Source organism: Bos javanicus, chromosome 2 (genome assembly GCF_032452875.1).
Source record: "Bos javanicus breed banteng chromosome 2, ARS-OSU_banteng_1.0, whole genome shotgun sequence".
NCBI lineage: Eukaryota > Metazoa > Chordata > Mammalia > Artiodactyla > Bovidae > Bos > Bos javanicus.
The window spans coordinates 14634509-14651202 of NC_083869.1; the positions used below are offsets into that span (position 1 = coordinate 14634509).

A 16694-nucleotide genomic window follows, 5' to 3' on the forward strand; every position below is an offset into this window, starting at 1 on the left:
ATGGTACAAGTAAATTTCCCCAGAATAGAGTGCTGTGATCTGTCTATTATGCACAGACGCAGGCAGGGCAGCTCTACATTAGTATAAATGTGTGGATGACTGAGACTTCTGTCTCTACTGTATTCTGTTACATCTGGTTGATTTCAAGAAGCATTCACTTCCAGTTTTATTATATATTTATTCCCATATATACATATTCAAAGATGAAGTAGAAAATTAATTCTACATAAAAGTTGGTTTGTTTAGTAAAGTTTATTAAGTAGTAAAAACTATTTTTATGTAGGGATTTAGTTTTCAAACCATTTCATGTTTATAATTTCAATAAATTTTTAGAAATGTTTTGAGAGACACGTTCTGGTATTTTGTTCTTTCTACATTGCTGTATGCCTACTCATGTGGCCATTGGTTACTGAGTCTGCATGAATCCGATCCAATACTTATTCCATTTATGGACACATTTGCTCATTTTCTTGTATTTTGTATATCCTTTGTTAGCAGCTACCCCAGCCTCCCCTGGTTCACATTTTCAACCTGAAGTCCTGCATGTGTGTGTGAAGCCTCTGGCCTCAGGGTCTGCTCTCGGTTCCACACATCAGAGAACCTTTAAGAGGTGTCTGTCCTCCACCTTCTTGTTGCAGGATTCCAACACTGGCTGCCCCAACCTGTGATGGTCACACTCCACCAGCCACTAAACTGAAACTATCAATACCATATCTTGACTCTAAAATCAGTAGTTTATTTTAGAGGTTTTTTCCCAGGGGTTAGTATTTCGTAGGTGAAGAATCAAAGGTAGAGGTCACAATTTAATGACACCATTTTACTGTTTATCCAGTCAGGAAAAGCACATTAAATAGTTTATACAGCACAGTTGTATTGATATCATATTTTGCATCACAATCAGATTGAGCTGGTTGTGTTTTTAGCTGATTGGATTGGACATATATTTAACACAAAATAGAAGAAAACTTACTTCTGCTTGTGTGTTAGTCACCCTCTTGTCATCTATTTCTGCAAGAGAAGTAGGTGCAATTTAGATATGTTTTCTTATAATATTCACATTAAAATTTCAATAACATGGAACAGAATGAATTAATCATTTTCTAATGCTTATACAATATCCATGACTTAGTCTAGTGGCTGAGAGGGAAGCGAGACACAGAAAGAAAAAGTTGCCTTCTGAGATAACCCTCTCCCAAAGGTTTAAAAGGGTAATAAAAAAATTACACTGAAATCCCAAATTGCCCACCAGCAATCCAGAAGGAGGACCAGGGAAATGCCTCAGACCAGCTGTTGGCTCATGAACTTCACAGTGTTAAGGCACAAATAACCTCTCCTCATTGATTTTGCAGTGTATTGACTGTAGCCTATGTCAATTTTACCTGTTTACCTATAAGCAGAACAAAATCTACTTTTCCACTGAGCCCAATCCTGACTCTAAGAGAGGCAGCCCTCTCTTTTCTATATGCTCCTGGAAAGAATCAGTAACTTTGTCAGAAATATTTCTTATGACACATCTAGGGCAACTTCAAAAATATTTTTAAACATCTTGGAGTCTCTAAAGTTTCTTAAATACAAATGTCCATTATTCAATAAAAATTACTAGATAAAAAAAAATAATAACTAAGAGCATATGAAAATGCAGAAGCCAACTCATAGGTGATTCACGTATTGAAGTTCACAATCTAAGACTATGATTAATACATTCAATGAAAATAGAAGGGGACAAAATAGATTTAAAGATAAACCATTTTAACATAGAAATATAATCCATGAAAAGAAGCAGCTTCAGAATTTCAACAGATAAGATCTCAATTTAAAATCCAATGGATTAGGGGCATGTTGAATCTAGCAGAAGATACAAATATGTTAATGAAACAGGAGACAACTCAGTAGTTATCCAAACTAAAGTACACAAAGGGAAAAAAAAGAATGGAAAAAACAGAACAGAGAATAACCGACAATTGAGATACAGTCAAACATGTGTAAAATAAGGATAATTGGAGTCCCAAAAGTAGAAAAGGGAGAGAATGGAAGAGACAATGATCAAGGATTAAAAAACAGATGACACTGATATAAGACACTGAACAAACCCCTAGACAGAAAGAAGAAAACCAAAAGGAGAAAAAGGAAAATTGTGCTTAGACTTAACAATAGCAATACTTCTGATGGCCAAATATAAAAGAGAAAATCTTAAAAGCAGCCAAGTGAGAAAAAAAGTCTTCAAAAAGCAGTAAGGTAGACCAAAACAATAAAACGATGGAATCAGATGGTAAACATTTAAAGTAATCAACCCAGAGTATTATATGTAGTGAAATTACCCTTCCACAATGAAGATGAGATATTAAATCCTGCCTACTCTAAGACAGTTTTTGCTTTTTTTTTTTTTGTAATATATATCTTTCTTTTGGTCAAAACTGAAGTAGTAAAGCTCCTTGTCCAATTTCTAATTTTAAGATATTGAAAATTTACAGTTTTTCTGATTTCCTTTTGAGTGTAATTATGGCAGTATGGTTCCTGAAATAATATTTCTGATAAAAGCTTGTTGTGTCTTTATTCATAAACACCATTAAGAATGCTCAGCATATGTTTCAGTTATACGTTCTGCTCCATTCAATAAATGAGCTTATATACTTTGGCAGAAAACTGAGATATTATCCTAAGTATATTTATATTTTCACTCAGCATTCTTTTTAATTTTTTCTAGCCCCACTTTGTAGGAAGAAATTAATTCTGTTGCACAGAGGAGTAGCAACAGAGAAAAGCAGTTTAGTCCTCTTTTTGAGGTGTCCTAGAGATTTAATCATGACATTGGTGCCATCTTTGACAGTCTCAGAAGGAATTTACCATCAGATCTCTGAAAACAGAAGTGTTTCTAAATAAAACCACATTTCAGCTGATTATCTTCTGTTTATATACCTTTGAATATATATGTATTTTTTGGAGATCCTTGGATCACAGCTGATGAGGAGATAATCTGTAGTTGAACCCTATAGAGAAGGGCAGACTCAAGGACAAAATTTCCATAAAGGCTTTAGGTTTGCTAGTTCAGGAATGATCACTGACCCACAGGTCTTCAGAACTGAATGAGAATAAATCAAATACAAATGAAATAGCTGTGCACAGTTCAGCTCTTTGTTTTGCATGTGAATTTGTCATTTCCTTGTGGTTTTAGCATTTTAACATAGAATAAGTCAGTTTTAAAGTACCAGAGAAATCTATCAGATATTTCTTATAGTAGGGGACTAGAATATTGCCTTGTTTCTTTCTAGCAGGGCTATGCAAACTCTCCTAAGACAGCTATGGTAAAGCCTCTGTTTCTGACTTTTTATCAAACTCTTCACTTTCCAAAAGGAACTCTATTCATGAGCCTTCTTGCTGAAAACCTGCTGGGCTCTGTTGGAGGCCTATCATTTGGGGCTGTGAGTTAAACCACCAGGCAGTGGTTTCAGCTGTGTTTTTCTTTGGGCTGTTAGATTTAGTCAAAACTGGGGCCCAAACTGAAGCCGCCAGAGCAATGAATTTAAACGCATTGGAAAGGGGGATGTGGGAAAAGCAGCAAACAGTAGGGATAGCTTCACACTGTCGTGCCAAGATTCACACAGCTGTGTTTTTCTTCTTATATTATTTATAGCTTTCCACTTTTAATTGACAAAATTAGGGATATAGCCTCATTATCAAATAGATTTTTCTCTCTCAGAGCTCCCCACGAAATGGTTCATTTTTGTGGCCGCAGAAAAGAACCAGGTACAAAGTATTCTATGTGGCAACAGTGAAGGAGATGACAAGGAAAACGCAAGATGAATCATGTTGGGTTATTAAGAAAGAACTCTCAACCAGTAATTGTCTTGTGATAGAGGTTAGAAATATTCCAAACTACTTTTATGCTTATATTTCATGATTTCTGCTGTCATTTCCAAACACAGTAAAAGAAGAACAGAAAAATCAGATCATTTAAAACCTCAGAAGTCTGTTTTTCATTAGTAGTCTTGATTTTTATAAACTTGGTTTCTCTTATAAAACATTTTTTATCCTACCACAGAACCAGCTTATGTGGGGGTCAAAGAACTGTTGCATCATTTTATCAGTTGTAATTTTTAGTCTTTGGTAAAGTTTTTCTTCTTGTTTGGCATTTGGATTTCCCACATTTGCGCCAAATAAATTGATTCACTTAATGCATGGGGTTTTTTTTGGGGGGGTGGGGATGACATCTCTTTAAACAGTTACACTCATTCCAGTAATTCTGATTTTTAAAAAGTCTATCTTGTTTTCATCGAATTACCTAGAAAGCTGGTTATGTCATATTTTATATCAATTTTATAGATTTAAAAAAATATCAGATATTTCAGGTAATTGGACTATCAAGTAATTATTTAACAAGCACTTATTGTCTTCTCAGCAGTGTGCTCTGTCATTTTGACCTAATAAACTTAATACCTTTAACAGAGTATGATTAATGAAGGTTTTATCCAATTTAAAACACTAAAATCTCACTATTCTATCACATAAAATACCACAGAGGTATTCATAGCAGAGTCCCCAAATCAAGACCCATAACTAAGAGTAGGGAAACAAGGTGAACACAAGAAAATTATTCAGAAGTTAATCATTTAAATGGTGATGATAGGGAATTTCAAGAAAATCTACTTTAGAGATAGGTCTAAGAGGCATTGATATGAGAACATATTTAGCTTCTTACTAAAGTTTAGAATATTTAGTACTCTTTCCACTTCATAGAATGCCTTGTATTTTTTTTTTTTCCCCCACTAGCTGTTAAAATTGACAGGGACTTTTAAAATCTGATTTGCAACTTGTACCAGTCCATCAGAAAAAAATGGAATGATTTCCATTTTTAAAAAAGGTAATGGAATATAAATGTAAATTTCTTAATGTTCCTTTATAGCTCATAAATTTAATTACTTGACATAATTGTTCAACCTGAAAATATGATATCAGTGTATTTCTAATTTCAATTGTCAGCTCATAATTTTTGAAGACCAATTTTGGGGGCTACAATTCATGAAGAAAAACTGGGAAGCAACGCTACACTTAAAATTAGATTTAAACGTATTAAGAAGCCAATAGAAGAGGATATTTGATAATTTTGAAGCTTCTGTACCTTAATCAAACTGCTAAACTAAAGGATTTCTTGTTTAAGTCAAATTCTTATTTTCTATTTGAGATCCTCCACTGAAAAACAATTTTTCCCCAAATTTTTTGCATTTTCAACTGTGTAGATGTACCACTGTGAATTTCAAAATAATTTTATCTAAGTAGATCTATCATGAACAGACTATTATAAAATGACGTAAAGTAACAGTTTCCTTTTAACTAGATTTCTCTATAAGAAGTAAAATTCTCTTTTTTAGCTATAGATGAAAGATATATTCCTAAAAGTCACAAAGTATCTCTATATTAAAAATATATGTCCCTATAAACATGTGGTAATATTTTAATAGCTTAATCCACTATAGGCATTCTGTCACCAATAGTAAATGTGTTTCTGTTAGGAACAGAAAGGAAGTTCAGTGGAAGTACATCTTTACAGTCCTATCCCACTTCGTATAACTTTTGTAGATTTGAAAAATATAGAAGTTAGCTTTTGTCTTAGAACATCTATAAACATTTTCTTGATGTCATAGGCAATATTTCTCCAAAAAAAAGATGCTTTATTCACTTTTAAAGCATGGAAGATTAAACATCTCTGTAATCTAGTTCTAATTCAACTCTTAGTATTTTATCTGTCCTAAAAATCGTAACCTTCATACACTCTCTGTTTTCTTGTCTCAAATGTAATTTACTTGAGGATTTTCAGTATGCTCTAAAAAGCAATGATTATTTATCAGATCAGATCAGTCGCTCAGCCGTGTCTGACTCTTTGCGACCCCATGAATTGCAGCACTCCAGGCCTCCCTGTCCATCACCAACTCCTGGAGTTCACTCAGACTCACATCCATCGAGTCAGTGATGCCAACCAGCCATCTCATCCTCTGTCGTCCCCTTCTCCTCTGGCCCCTAATCCCTCCCAGCATCAGAGTCTTTTCCAATGAGTCAACTCTTCGCATGAGGTGGCCAAAGTACTGGAGTTTCAGCTTTAGCATCATTCCTTCCAAAGAAATCCCAGGGCTGATCTCCTTCAGAATGGACTGGTTGGATCTCCTTGCAGTCCAAGGGACTCTCAAGAGTCTTCTCCAACACCACAGTTCAAAAGCATCAATTCTTCGGCGCTCAGCCTTCTTCACAGTCCAACTCTCACATCCATACATGACCACTGGAAAAACCATAGCCTTGACTAGACAGACCTTTGTTGGTAAAGTAATGTCTCTGCTTTTGAATATGCTATCTAGGTTGGTCATAACTTTTCTTCCAAGGAGTAAGCGTCTTTTAATTTCATGGCTGCAGTCCCATCTGCAGTGATTTTGGAGCCCAGAAAAATAAAGTCTGACACTGTTTCCACTGTTTCTCCATCTATTTCCCATGAAGTGATGGGACTGGATGCCATGATCTTCGATTTCTGAATGTTGAGCTTTAAGCCAGCTTTTTCACTCTCCTCTTTCACTTTCATCAAGAAGCTTTTGAGTTCCTCTTCACTTTCTGCCATCAGGGTGGTGTCATCTGCATATCTGAGGTTATTGATATTTCTCCCAGCAATCTTGATTCCAGCTTGTGTTTCTTCCAGTCCAGCATTTCTCATGATGTACTCTGCATATAAGTTAAATAAACATAGTGACAATATACAGCCTTGACGTACTCCTTTTCCTATTTGGAACCAGTCTGTTGTTCCATGTCCAGTTCTAACTGTTGCTTCCTGACCTGCATACAGATTTCTCAAGAGGCAGGTCAGGTGGTCTGGTATTCCCATCTCTTTCATAATTTTCCACAGTTTATTGTGATCCACACAGTCAAAGGCTTTGGCATAGTCAAGAAAGCAGAAATAGATGTTTTTCTGGAACTCTCTTGCTTTTTCCATGATCCAGCGGATGTTGGCAATTTGATCTCTGGTTCCTCTGCCTTTTCTACAACCAGCTTGAACATCAGGAAGTTCACGGTTCATGTACTGCTGAAGCCTGGCTTGGAGAATTTTGAGCATTACTTTACTAGTATGTGAGATGAGTGCAATTGTGCAGTAGTTTGAACATTCTTTGGCATTGCTTTTCTTTGGGATTGGAATGAAAACTGACCTTTTCCAGTCCTGTGGTTTTCCATTGCTGAGTTTTCCAAATTTGCTGGCGTATTGAGTGCAGCACTTTCACAGCATCATCTTCCAGGATTTGAAATAACTCAACTGGAATTCTATCACCTCCACTAGCTTTGTTTGTAGTGATGCTTTCTAAGGCCCACTTGACTTCACATTCCAGGATGTCTGGCTCTAGGTGAGTGATCACACCATCATGATTATCTGGGTGGTGAAGCTCTTTTTTGTACAATTCTTCTGTGTATTCTTGCCATCTCTTCTTAATATCTTCTGCTTCTGTTAGGTCCATACCATTTCTGTCCTTTATCAAGCCCATCTTTGCATGAAATGTTTCTTTGGTATCTCTGATTTTCTTGAAGAGATCCCTAGTCTTTCCCATTCTGTTGTTTTCCTCTTTTTCTTTGCATTGATTGCTGAAGAAGGCTTTCTTATCTCTTCTTGCTATTCTTTGGAACTCTGCATTCAGATGCTTATATCTTTCCTTTTCTCCTTTGCTTTTTGCTTCTCTTCTCTTCACAGCTATTTGTAAGGCCTCTCCAGACAGCCATTTTGCTTTTTTGCATTTCTTTTCCATGGGGATGGTCTTGATCCCTGTCTCCCGTACAATGTCACGAACCTCCGTCCCTAGTTCATCAGGCACTCTATCTACCAGATCTAGGCCCTTAAATCTATTTCTCACTTCCACTGTATAATCATAAGGGATTTGATTTAGGTCATACCTGAATGGTCTAGTGGTTTTCCCCACTTTCTTCAATTTAAGTCTGAATTTGGCAATAAGGAGTTCATGGTCTGAGCCACAGTCAGCTCCTGGTCTTGTTTTTGCTGACTGTATAGAGCTTCTCCATCTTTATTTATAGTAGGTATATAAAAGAACTATTAAAAGACAAAGTACTGTAATTAGATACTCAATACATTTAGCACCAAGTTCAGATAAAACAGAAAAAAATTTATGTGTGTGTTTACACATCAAAAGGGAAAATAGCATTATATTTGTATAAGTCTTAAAACATTTTTCCTATGAATGATGATACAAGAAGAAAATGAAAACACATTCTTAAATGCAGTTTGTAAGTTAGCACCTATGATAGTCTGTTTTGTATGTAAGGCTATTGCTGCTGCTGCTGCTGTTGCTGCTAAGTCGCTTCAGTCGTGTCCGACTCTGTGCGACCCCATAGACGGCAGCCCACCAGGCTCCCCCGTCCCTGGGATTCTCCAGGCAAGAACACTGGAGTGGGTTGCCATTTCCTTCTCCAATGCATAAAAGTGAAAAGTGAAAGTGAAGTCACTCAGTTGTGTCTGATTCTTAGCGACCCCATGGACTGCAGCCTACCAGGTTCCTCTGTCCATGGGATTTTCCAGGCAAGAGTACTGGAGTGGAGTGCCATCACCTTCTCCGATGTAATGCTGTTACTATGGATCTAAAATGGTATATTAGTATTTAAATATATTAAACAGTAATTTATTGCATGTGTAATATGTGTTGGGACTCCTGCTAGGAAGTGGGGTTTAATCCTCATAGAGAGTCTAAACTGTATTGAAAGAGAGTGACAAAGAAACAGCTATAGTACATTGTGATAAATAAGGGCTGTAAGAGAGGAAGTGCAAGGTGAGTGGGGCATCAAACAGCCTTGGCAGAACCAGTGTGGAAGAAAGGATGTTTAAGCTGGCATGGTCCTGTCAGTGGAACAGGAAAAATTGATGAGACAAGGAAGTTGGATGGGATTGGACTAGGGAGGAGAATAAATTTTAATCAGAAGAAAGTGTGGGAGTATATATCACTGGATGTGTGAGAAAACATGACTATTTTTTAGAAATTACACACACACACACAAAAAACAACTCAGATATTTGGACAGTAGAATGCCAGGGGTGAATTCAGAGAAGAGTTTGAAAACCTAATAAGCTAGATAATTCAGGGCTTTGTAACTACATTGAGAAATTTGGACTTCATTCTAAAAGTGATGAAAAGTGATGGTTAAAAGTGGTTTTAACCAGAAAGAGGTATGATCAGATTTCTGTTGTAGAAAGAGCCATTAACAGTTATGCATAGAGTGGTTTGGAGGAAGCTATCCTGAGTAGGGAGGTGTTGCAGTAATTCAGGTGGTAGAAAATGATGATTTGAACTAGATTAGAGAGATGCTTAAGAGAAAGAAGGGTCTTGACTTGGGGGCTCACTGGAAGTAGAAAGGGAGTGACAAAGAAGGAAGAAGAAGTCAAAAAAAGTTTCTGGGTCATAAGATGAGTACTTATGGAAACGCTGAAATACTTATTGACTAAGTGGAAGAGTCGGGAATAGTCTTTTTCAAAAGCGAAAGCCAAGCTGAAGATACAGGCCTGAAAGTCATTGTCATCTAAATGGTCAGTGATGCCATGCGATAGGATTAAATTACCCTACAGGAGCATGGTGAACTAAAAAAACAAAGGATCTAGGTGGAACCCCCCCCCCCTGAGTAATAGCAATAGTTATGGGATAGACTGAGGCAGAGAAGTCTGTAAGGAGACAAGGGAGTAGCCAGGAGGTAGATGGGGAAACTTCGTTGGTAACCTATATGACTCAAGTCATTTTTCAGAAGTAAGCATAAATTTGTCCCGGATCATCCATTCCACATTTAAACTAGAGGTTCATACACAAACTGCTTACACATGACTTCTTGTGTAGGTTATTTGCATTATACCATATCTAAGTATGTATAGGGGACTGGAATGCAAAAGTAGGAAGTCAAGAAACACCTGGAGTAACAGGCAAATTTGGCCTTGGAGTATGAAATGAAGCAGGGCAAAGACTAATAGAGTTTTGCCAAGAGAACGCACTGGTCATAGCAAACACCCTCTTCCAACAACACAAGAGAAGACTCTCCACATGGACATCATCAGATAGTCAACACCGAAATCAGATTGATTATATTCTTTGCAGCCAAAGATGGAGAAGCTCTATACAGTCAGCAAAAACAAGACCAGGAGCTGACTGTGGCTCAGATCATGAACTCCTTATTGCCAAATTCAGACTTAAATTGAAAAAAGTAGGGAAAACCACTAGACCATTCAGGTATGACCTAACTCAAATCCCTTATGATTATACAGTGGAAGTGAGAAATAGATTTAAGGGACTAGATCTGATAGACAGAGTGCCTGATGAACTATGGATGGAGGTTCCTGACATTGTACAGGAGACAGGGATCAAGATCATCCCCATGGAAAAGAAATGCAAAAAAGCAAAATGGCTGTCTGGAGAGGCCTTACAAATAGCTGTGAAGAGAAGAGAAGCAAAAAGCAAAGGAGAAAAGGAAAGATATAAGCATCTGAATGCAGAGTTCCAAAGAATAGCAAGGAGAGATAAGAAAGCCTTCCTCAGCAATCAATGCAAAGAAATAGAGGAAAACCATAGAATGGGAAAGACTAGAGATCTCTTCAAGAAAATTAGAGATACCAAGGGAACATTTCACACAAAGATGGGCTCAATAAAGGACAGAAATGGTATGGACCTAACAGAAGCAGAAGATATTAAGAAGAGGTGGCAAGAATACACAGAGGAACTGTACAAAAAAGAGCTTCACCACCCAAATAATCATGATGGTGTGATCACTCACCTAGAGCCAGACATCCTGGAATGTGAAGGCAAGTGGGTCTTAGAAAGCATCACTATGAACAAAGCTAGTAGAGGTGATGGAATTCCAGTTGAGCTATTTCAAATCCTGAAGATGATGCTGTGAAAGTGCTGCACTCAATATGCCAGCAAATTTGGAAAACTCAGCAATGGCCACAGGACTGGAAAAGATCAGTTTTCATTCCAATCCCAAAGAAAGGCATTGCCACAGAATGCTCAAACTACCGCACAATTGACTCATCTCACACGCTAGTAAAGTAATGCTCAAAATTCTCCAAGCCAGGCTTCAGCAGTACATGAACCGTGAACTTCCTGATGTTCAAGCTGGTTGTAGAAAAGGCAGAGGAACCAGAGATCAAATTGCCAACATCCGCTGGATCATCAAAAAAGCAAGAGAGTTCCAGAAAAACATCTATTTCTGCTTTCTTGACTATGCCAAAGCCTTTGACTGTGTGGATCACAATAAACTGTGGAAAATTCTGAAAGAGATGGGAATTCCAGACCACCTGACCTGGCTCTTGAGAAACCTATATGCAGGTCAGGAAGCAACAGTTAGAACTGGACATGGAACAACAGACTGGTTCCAAATAGGAAAAGGAGTACGTCAAGGCTGTATATTGTCACCCTGCTTATTTAACTTCTATGCAGATTACATCATGAGAAATGCTGGACTGGAAGAAGCACCAGCTGGAATCAAGATTGCTGGGAGAAGTATCAATAACCTCATATATGCAGATGACACCACCCTTATGGCAGAAAGTGAAGAGGAACTAAAAAGCCTCTTGATGAAAGTGAAAGAGGAGAGTGAGAAAGTTGGCTTAAAGCTCAACATTCAGAAAACGAAGATCATGGCATCTGGTCCCATCACTTCATGGGAAATAGATGGGCAAACAGTGGAAACAGTGTCAGACTTTATTTTTGGGAGCTCCAAAATCACTACAGATGATGACTGCAGCCATGAAATTAAAAGACACTTACTCCTTGGAAGGAAAGTTATGACCAACCTAGATAGCGTATTGAAAAGCAGAGATATTACCTTGCCAACAAAGGTCTGTCTAGTCAAGGCTATCATTTTTCCAGTGGACATGTATGGATGTGAGAGTTGGACTGTGAAGAAGGCTGAATGCTGAAGAATTGATACTTTTGAACTGTGGTGTTGGGGAAGACTCTTGAGAGTCCCTTGGACTGCAAGGAGATCCAACAAGTCCATCCTAAGGGAGATCAGTCCTGGGTGTTCATTGAAAGGAATGATGCTGAAGCTGAAACTCCAGTACTTTGGCCACCTCATGCGAAGAGTTGACTCATTGGAAAGACCCTGATGCTGGGAGGGATTGAGGGCAGGAGGAGAAGGGGACGACAGAGGATGAGATGGCTGGATGGCATCATCGACTTGATGGACATGAGTCTGAGTGAACTCCGGGAGTTGGTGATGGACAGGGAGGCCTGGCATGCTGCAATTCATGGGGTCGCAAAGAGTCGGACATGACTGAGCAACTGACCTGAACTGAACTAAAGCGTATATGTACTAAAAATAGATACTATATACAACTTTCTCGTTTCCTCTTTTATGCTTCATTTCAACACAGATTGCATTGTAACAGACTAATCAGATATTATTTTGCTTGTTTATTGCTTATTTTTATTTAAAAACCAGTATATTTGAGGAGGTTCAGTACATCTTCTACACTTTAGGCTTTTTGAGAGGTTTGGCAGTAAGTTGGGGATATCATAAGACTCCTTGGAAATCAGTTCTTGTAAAAGAAAATGTTGGTGGTTTAAAAAATAAAAATTCAGACACAGATGGATCAAATTTATTTCCACACACATGAATTTGAATGTGAAGTGGTTGACCAAATGCATTTTGCACTCATCTAAATATAACTCTGAATAGTGAATTGAAAAAAAAATGCTGATTTGTGTGTTCTCTTGCTCTTCTAATATTTAGCCATTTACTAGTCAGTTTTTCTTTGATTTTTTGGGGGGGGCCTCACTGGAGTTGCATTTCCAAAGGTTGAGAAGAAAGTTTTAAAATATTCTTGTTAAAATTTTCTTAAATATTACTTCTTATAGAGGATGCTTCATATAGCCCGTGTCTCATCCCATCAGCCCGTCCATGACTTCAGTCATAGCTGCAGTAAAAAGCTGCAGAAAAGCTCAGCTTCCCCTGCAGCTGACCAAACCTATCTTTTTGTCCTATCTTTTCTTTAAGCTAACACCTTCAGTTCCTTCAGTGCTTATCCATGCGACTTGGTTTCCATAACTTGTGTTATCTTGTTTTTTCTCATCCTGTGAGTGCCCCCTCTTACAAGCTGGTGTGCAGAACCCAGACAAGACCCCAGGTCAAGGCACAAGAAATTATAATTGTGTTATTGTAGTCAATGAATATAATTTGTTTGTTCTCTGCATCCCACCTGCGATATTGTAATTTATAGGGAAAATATATATGTTTGGTTATCTGAATTTGGCCTTCAGCCACAATTCCTAGACAAGAGCTTCCCAAACATTTGGAATTTCCTGAGATAAGAGCAGTGAGATAATACTTGGACTCTTGTCCTCAATTCTTAAAAAAAACTCTTGTCCTCAGTTCTTCAAGGAAGGTGACTTTGGATCCCATTCAAGGTAGGGGCTGGTTGCCAACTATGCGATTAGAGGGTTGGAGCTTTGTCTCACCTCCTAATTTCCAGGGAAGAGGAGAGCGACTTGAGGTTGAATAGGACATTGCCCTATATATCTCTTCACATGGCTGTTGATTCAAATCCTCTAATATCCTTTTATAATACAGTAATCTAATGGGTAAATGAGTTTTCCTGAGTTCTGTGAGCCATTCTAGCAATTTAATCAAACCCAAAAAGGAAGTCATTGGAACCTCCAGTTTGTTAGTAGCATAAGTACCTTCCTGGGCTAACAACTAACATCTGAAGTGGAGGATGGTCTTGTAGGATCGAGTCCTCAACCTGTGAAACATGGTGCTATCTTTTTTAGAATTAGAATAGAGTTGAATTCTCAGACTCCGTGCTGGTGTCCTGAGAATTACTTGTTGGTGTGGGGAAGAACTGGCTTGTTGGTATGAGGAACACACCCCTGTTGGAATTGGGTCTGGAAATTCTTGTCACCACCTCAAAAGAGAAATGCTGCATTTATCTTTCCTCTTTCTCCCTAGCCATCCTCTAGCTCTAGGAGAACTAACCGCAGGTGGAGTTATTGTTGCCAAGGGACAGTACGGGCATGGAGACAGTATATATGAGTTCCAGCTTCTATTCTTCAGGTGGGCAGCACTAGAAAGGCTGTCCAGGTGCCTCTCAGGAGACCCCAACACAGTCGAGCCTCCATTCTACAGGAATGACTTTGATTATGAGCCTTTTCCTTTTTCCTTCATCCTTATCTCACTCATTCTTGTTTTCTGAGACTACATTCCAGTTAAAGTACTTCCATCCTGACCCTTTTCTCAGATTCTGCATTCCAGAGACTCTAAACTAAGTCACTTATATTTGGCATTTTACCTATGACGTGGAATAGTACTTGGACTTAATAGAACAAAGATCAAGAAACATTCATTTCTATTTCTCATTGAGGTCTAACCAAATTTAAAGGGAAAAACAGTAAGTCATAACTTGTTATTCTGGTTCAGCAGTTCCTTTTCAGTGAGTATAATTACTTAGTCTAATTGATCATAAATAATATTTTGTGTTAACTACCATGTATGCTGACATGAAGAGAGTTATATGTATAGAAAAGAAAAATGTAGGTACTAATCCTGCCTACCAGAAGTTTACAAAATAATTGGAAAAATGAACACTATGGAATAATTAAACATCATATCAAATGAATGCAGATAAATATTCTGTAAATTCAATGATAAGCACTTTGAAGCTGTCAAAGATGGAAATAAACATAATCATATGTTCTCAATCAAAGGGAAGAAGCAAATATTAAAATAGGCTTTGTAGGGTGAAAAGTAATTATATTAACACACGAATGAACATATGTTATATGAATAATTTGGTCTACTTATAATTTTTTTCTTTTTTAACTTTTATTACATTTTCTTGGCTCATCCACTTTATTTACTACAGGTAGCTACATTTGGAAAATCTTTTAATAAGATAAGAGCTTTGTATAAAGTTTTTTCTAATGTTGATGATTGATATTCTATTTTTAGAAATTTTAGAGAACTTTAAAGAGTAGCTATTTTCTTTTAAAAAATCTGTAGTGTATTGCTATACTACTGTTTAAATATTGCACATGTGCCTAAAATTTTTCAAAATATGACAAAGACTTCTAATTTTCTGAAAGATTGAAGTAGCCAATCCAAGAGAAATGAGAAATCTCTAATAGAGGGCTATTTGAGCAGGTCAATTTGATGATCACTTCTGAAACACTTTCTACGAAAATTATGATGAAATAATGTAAGATACCAACATAAGAAAGGATTTCAAAGTAGGCTAGTAACTGGCTCATGTTTCCAGTCCTAATAGTAATTTATTCTGCTCAATAGGAATAGAAAAGTAGATCAATACTTGTATAAGTAGAAAAGTAAAATTTTCAGTATTATAGACAAATGAAAAACATAGAAATTTAGAATTGGAAGAACTTAATATCTACTGTAAATTCTTACTCAAAGAAAGTTACAACATCAAAATGGTGAAATAGAAAATTTCCATCATCTTGTTCCTAAAGAACCCTGGTATTGAGAATCTCACAAGTCAGAAGTCTAGTGTAGAAGTTCCAGCACACTGTTGGAGCAGAAAAAGAAAATCTGAGAATGTACACATTGAAAAGCATAAAAGGAAGAGTTTCACTTTACCCACACTACTCCTCCCCCAAGGCAGCATAACTCAGTGCCAAGAGAGATCTTCTTTGACCACAGTTTCTCCTACAGGGAACAGAGAGAGTCTGTGAGTGTGTTCCCAGCTTTCCCAGTTGTGTGGGTTGCTGCTAAAGAGACCCACTTCTTTCTCAACCTATCCAGAATACTGAAGTGTGCTGTATAACTAAGAGGTGGGGAGCAGCTGGAAAACTAGCAGTCAGGCTCTTGGTGGGCACTAAAGAGATGTGGATCCTACTAACTGTGTTGCAGACTCCATCAGGAAGCCCACCACAAGCTACTAGGGGTAACCTGCCTATTGGTCCTTCCAGCTGGCCCCCAGACTCCATTCACATCACCCACACACACTCCCACTTCGTGCTAGGTCATGCACTTGCCTTCAAGGGCAGCAGGGGCAAGCTTTTTCAGTAGACTAGTGAGCAAGCACAAAAGCTGGCTCAACTCCATGGGACTGAAAGAAGGCACACAAACCTGAGCATTCAGCATTGCCCTAGGGAAAGTGAATGGGCGACTGTCAGCATTCAGCCTGGTTTTTGCCGGATCTAGAGGAGGTATACAATCTTAGCCTCAAGATCCCTAACAGGGCTGACAGAGGTGTTTCTCTCCTGAAGCCAGTCAATAGAGATTGAAGTAGGCAAATGCTTCTTCATATGTGAAGAGAGCGATGCAAGTCATCAAAGACATGGCACACCACATAATGTCCTAGATACTGCTGCTGCTGCTAAGTCGCTTCAGTCGTGTCTGACTCTGCAACCCCAGAGATGGCAGCCCACCAGGCTCCCCGTCCCTGGGATTCTCCAGGCAAGAACACTGGAGTGGGTTGCCATTTCCTTCTCCAATGCATGAAAGTGAAAAGTGAAAGTGAAGTCGCCCAGTCGTGTCCGACTCCTAGCGACCCCATGGACTGCAACCTACCAGGCTCCTGCGTCCATGGGATTTTCCAGGCAAGAGTACTGGAGTGGGTTGCCATTGCCTTCTCCGTCCTAGATATTAACACCACAGAAATGGAGATCTGCAGTTTGCCACATAAAATATTGGAACAAATAGTTGTTTTAAGAAATCTCAGTGAGCTA

The 16694-nt window shown here is 38.1% G+C and overlaps 1 protein-coding gene across 1 annotated transcript in view; it reads right to left on the reverse strand.

The window, feature by feature from the left end:
- Positions 1–816: 816 nt before the first annotated feature.
- PPP1R1C (protein phosphatase 1 regulatory inhibitor subunit 1C) overlaps positions 817–16694 on the reverse strand; it is a 52266-nt gene continuing 36388 nt past the window's right edge. Inside the window, exon 3 of the mRNA XM_061396958.1 lies at positions 817–1008. Within this exon, the coding sequence (XP_061252942.1) occupies positions 920–1008 (89 nt within the window). The 3' untranslated portion in view covers positions 817–919. The remainder of the gene's footprint in view (positions 1009–16694) is intronic.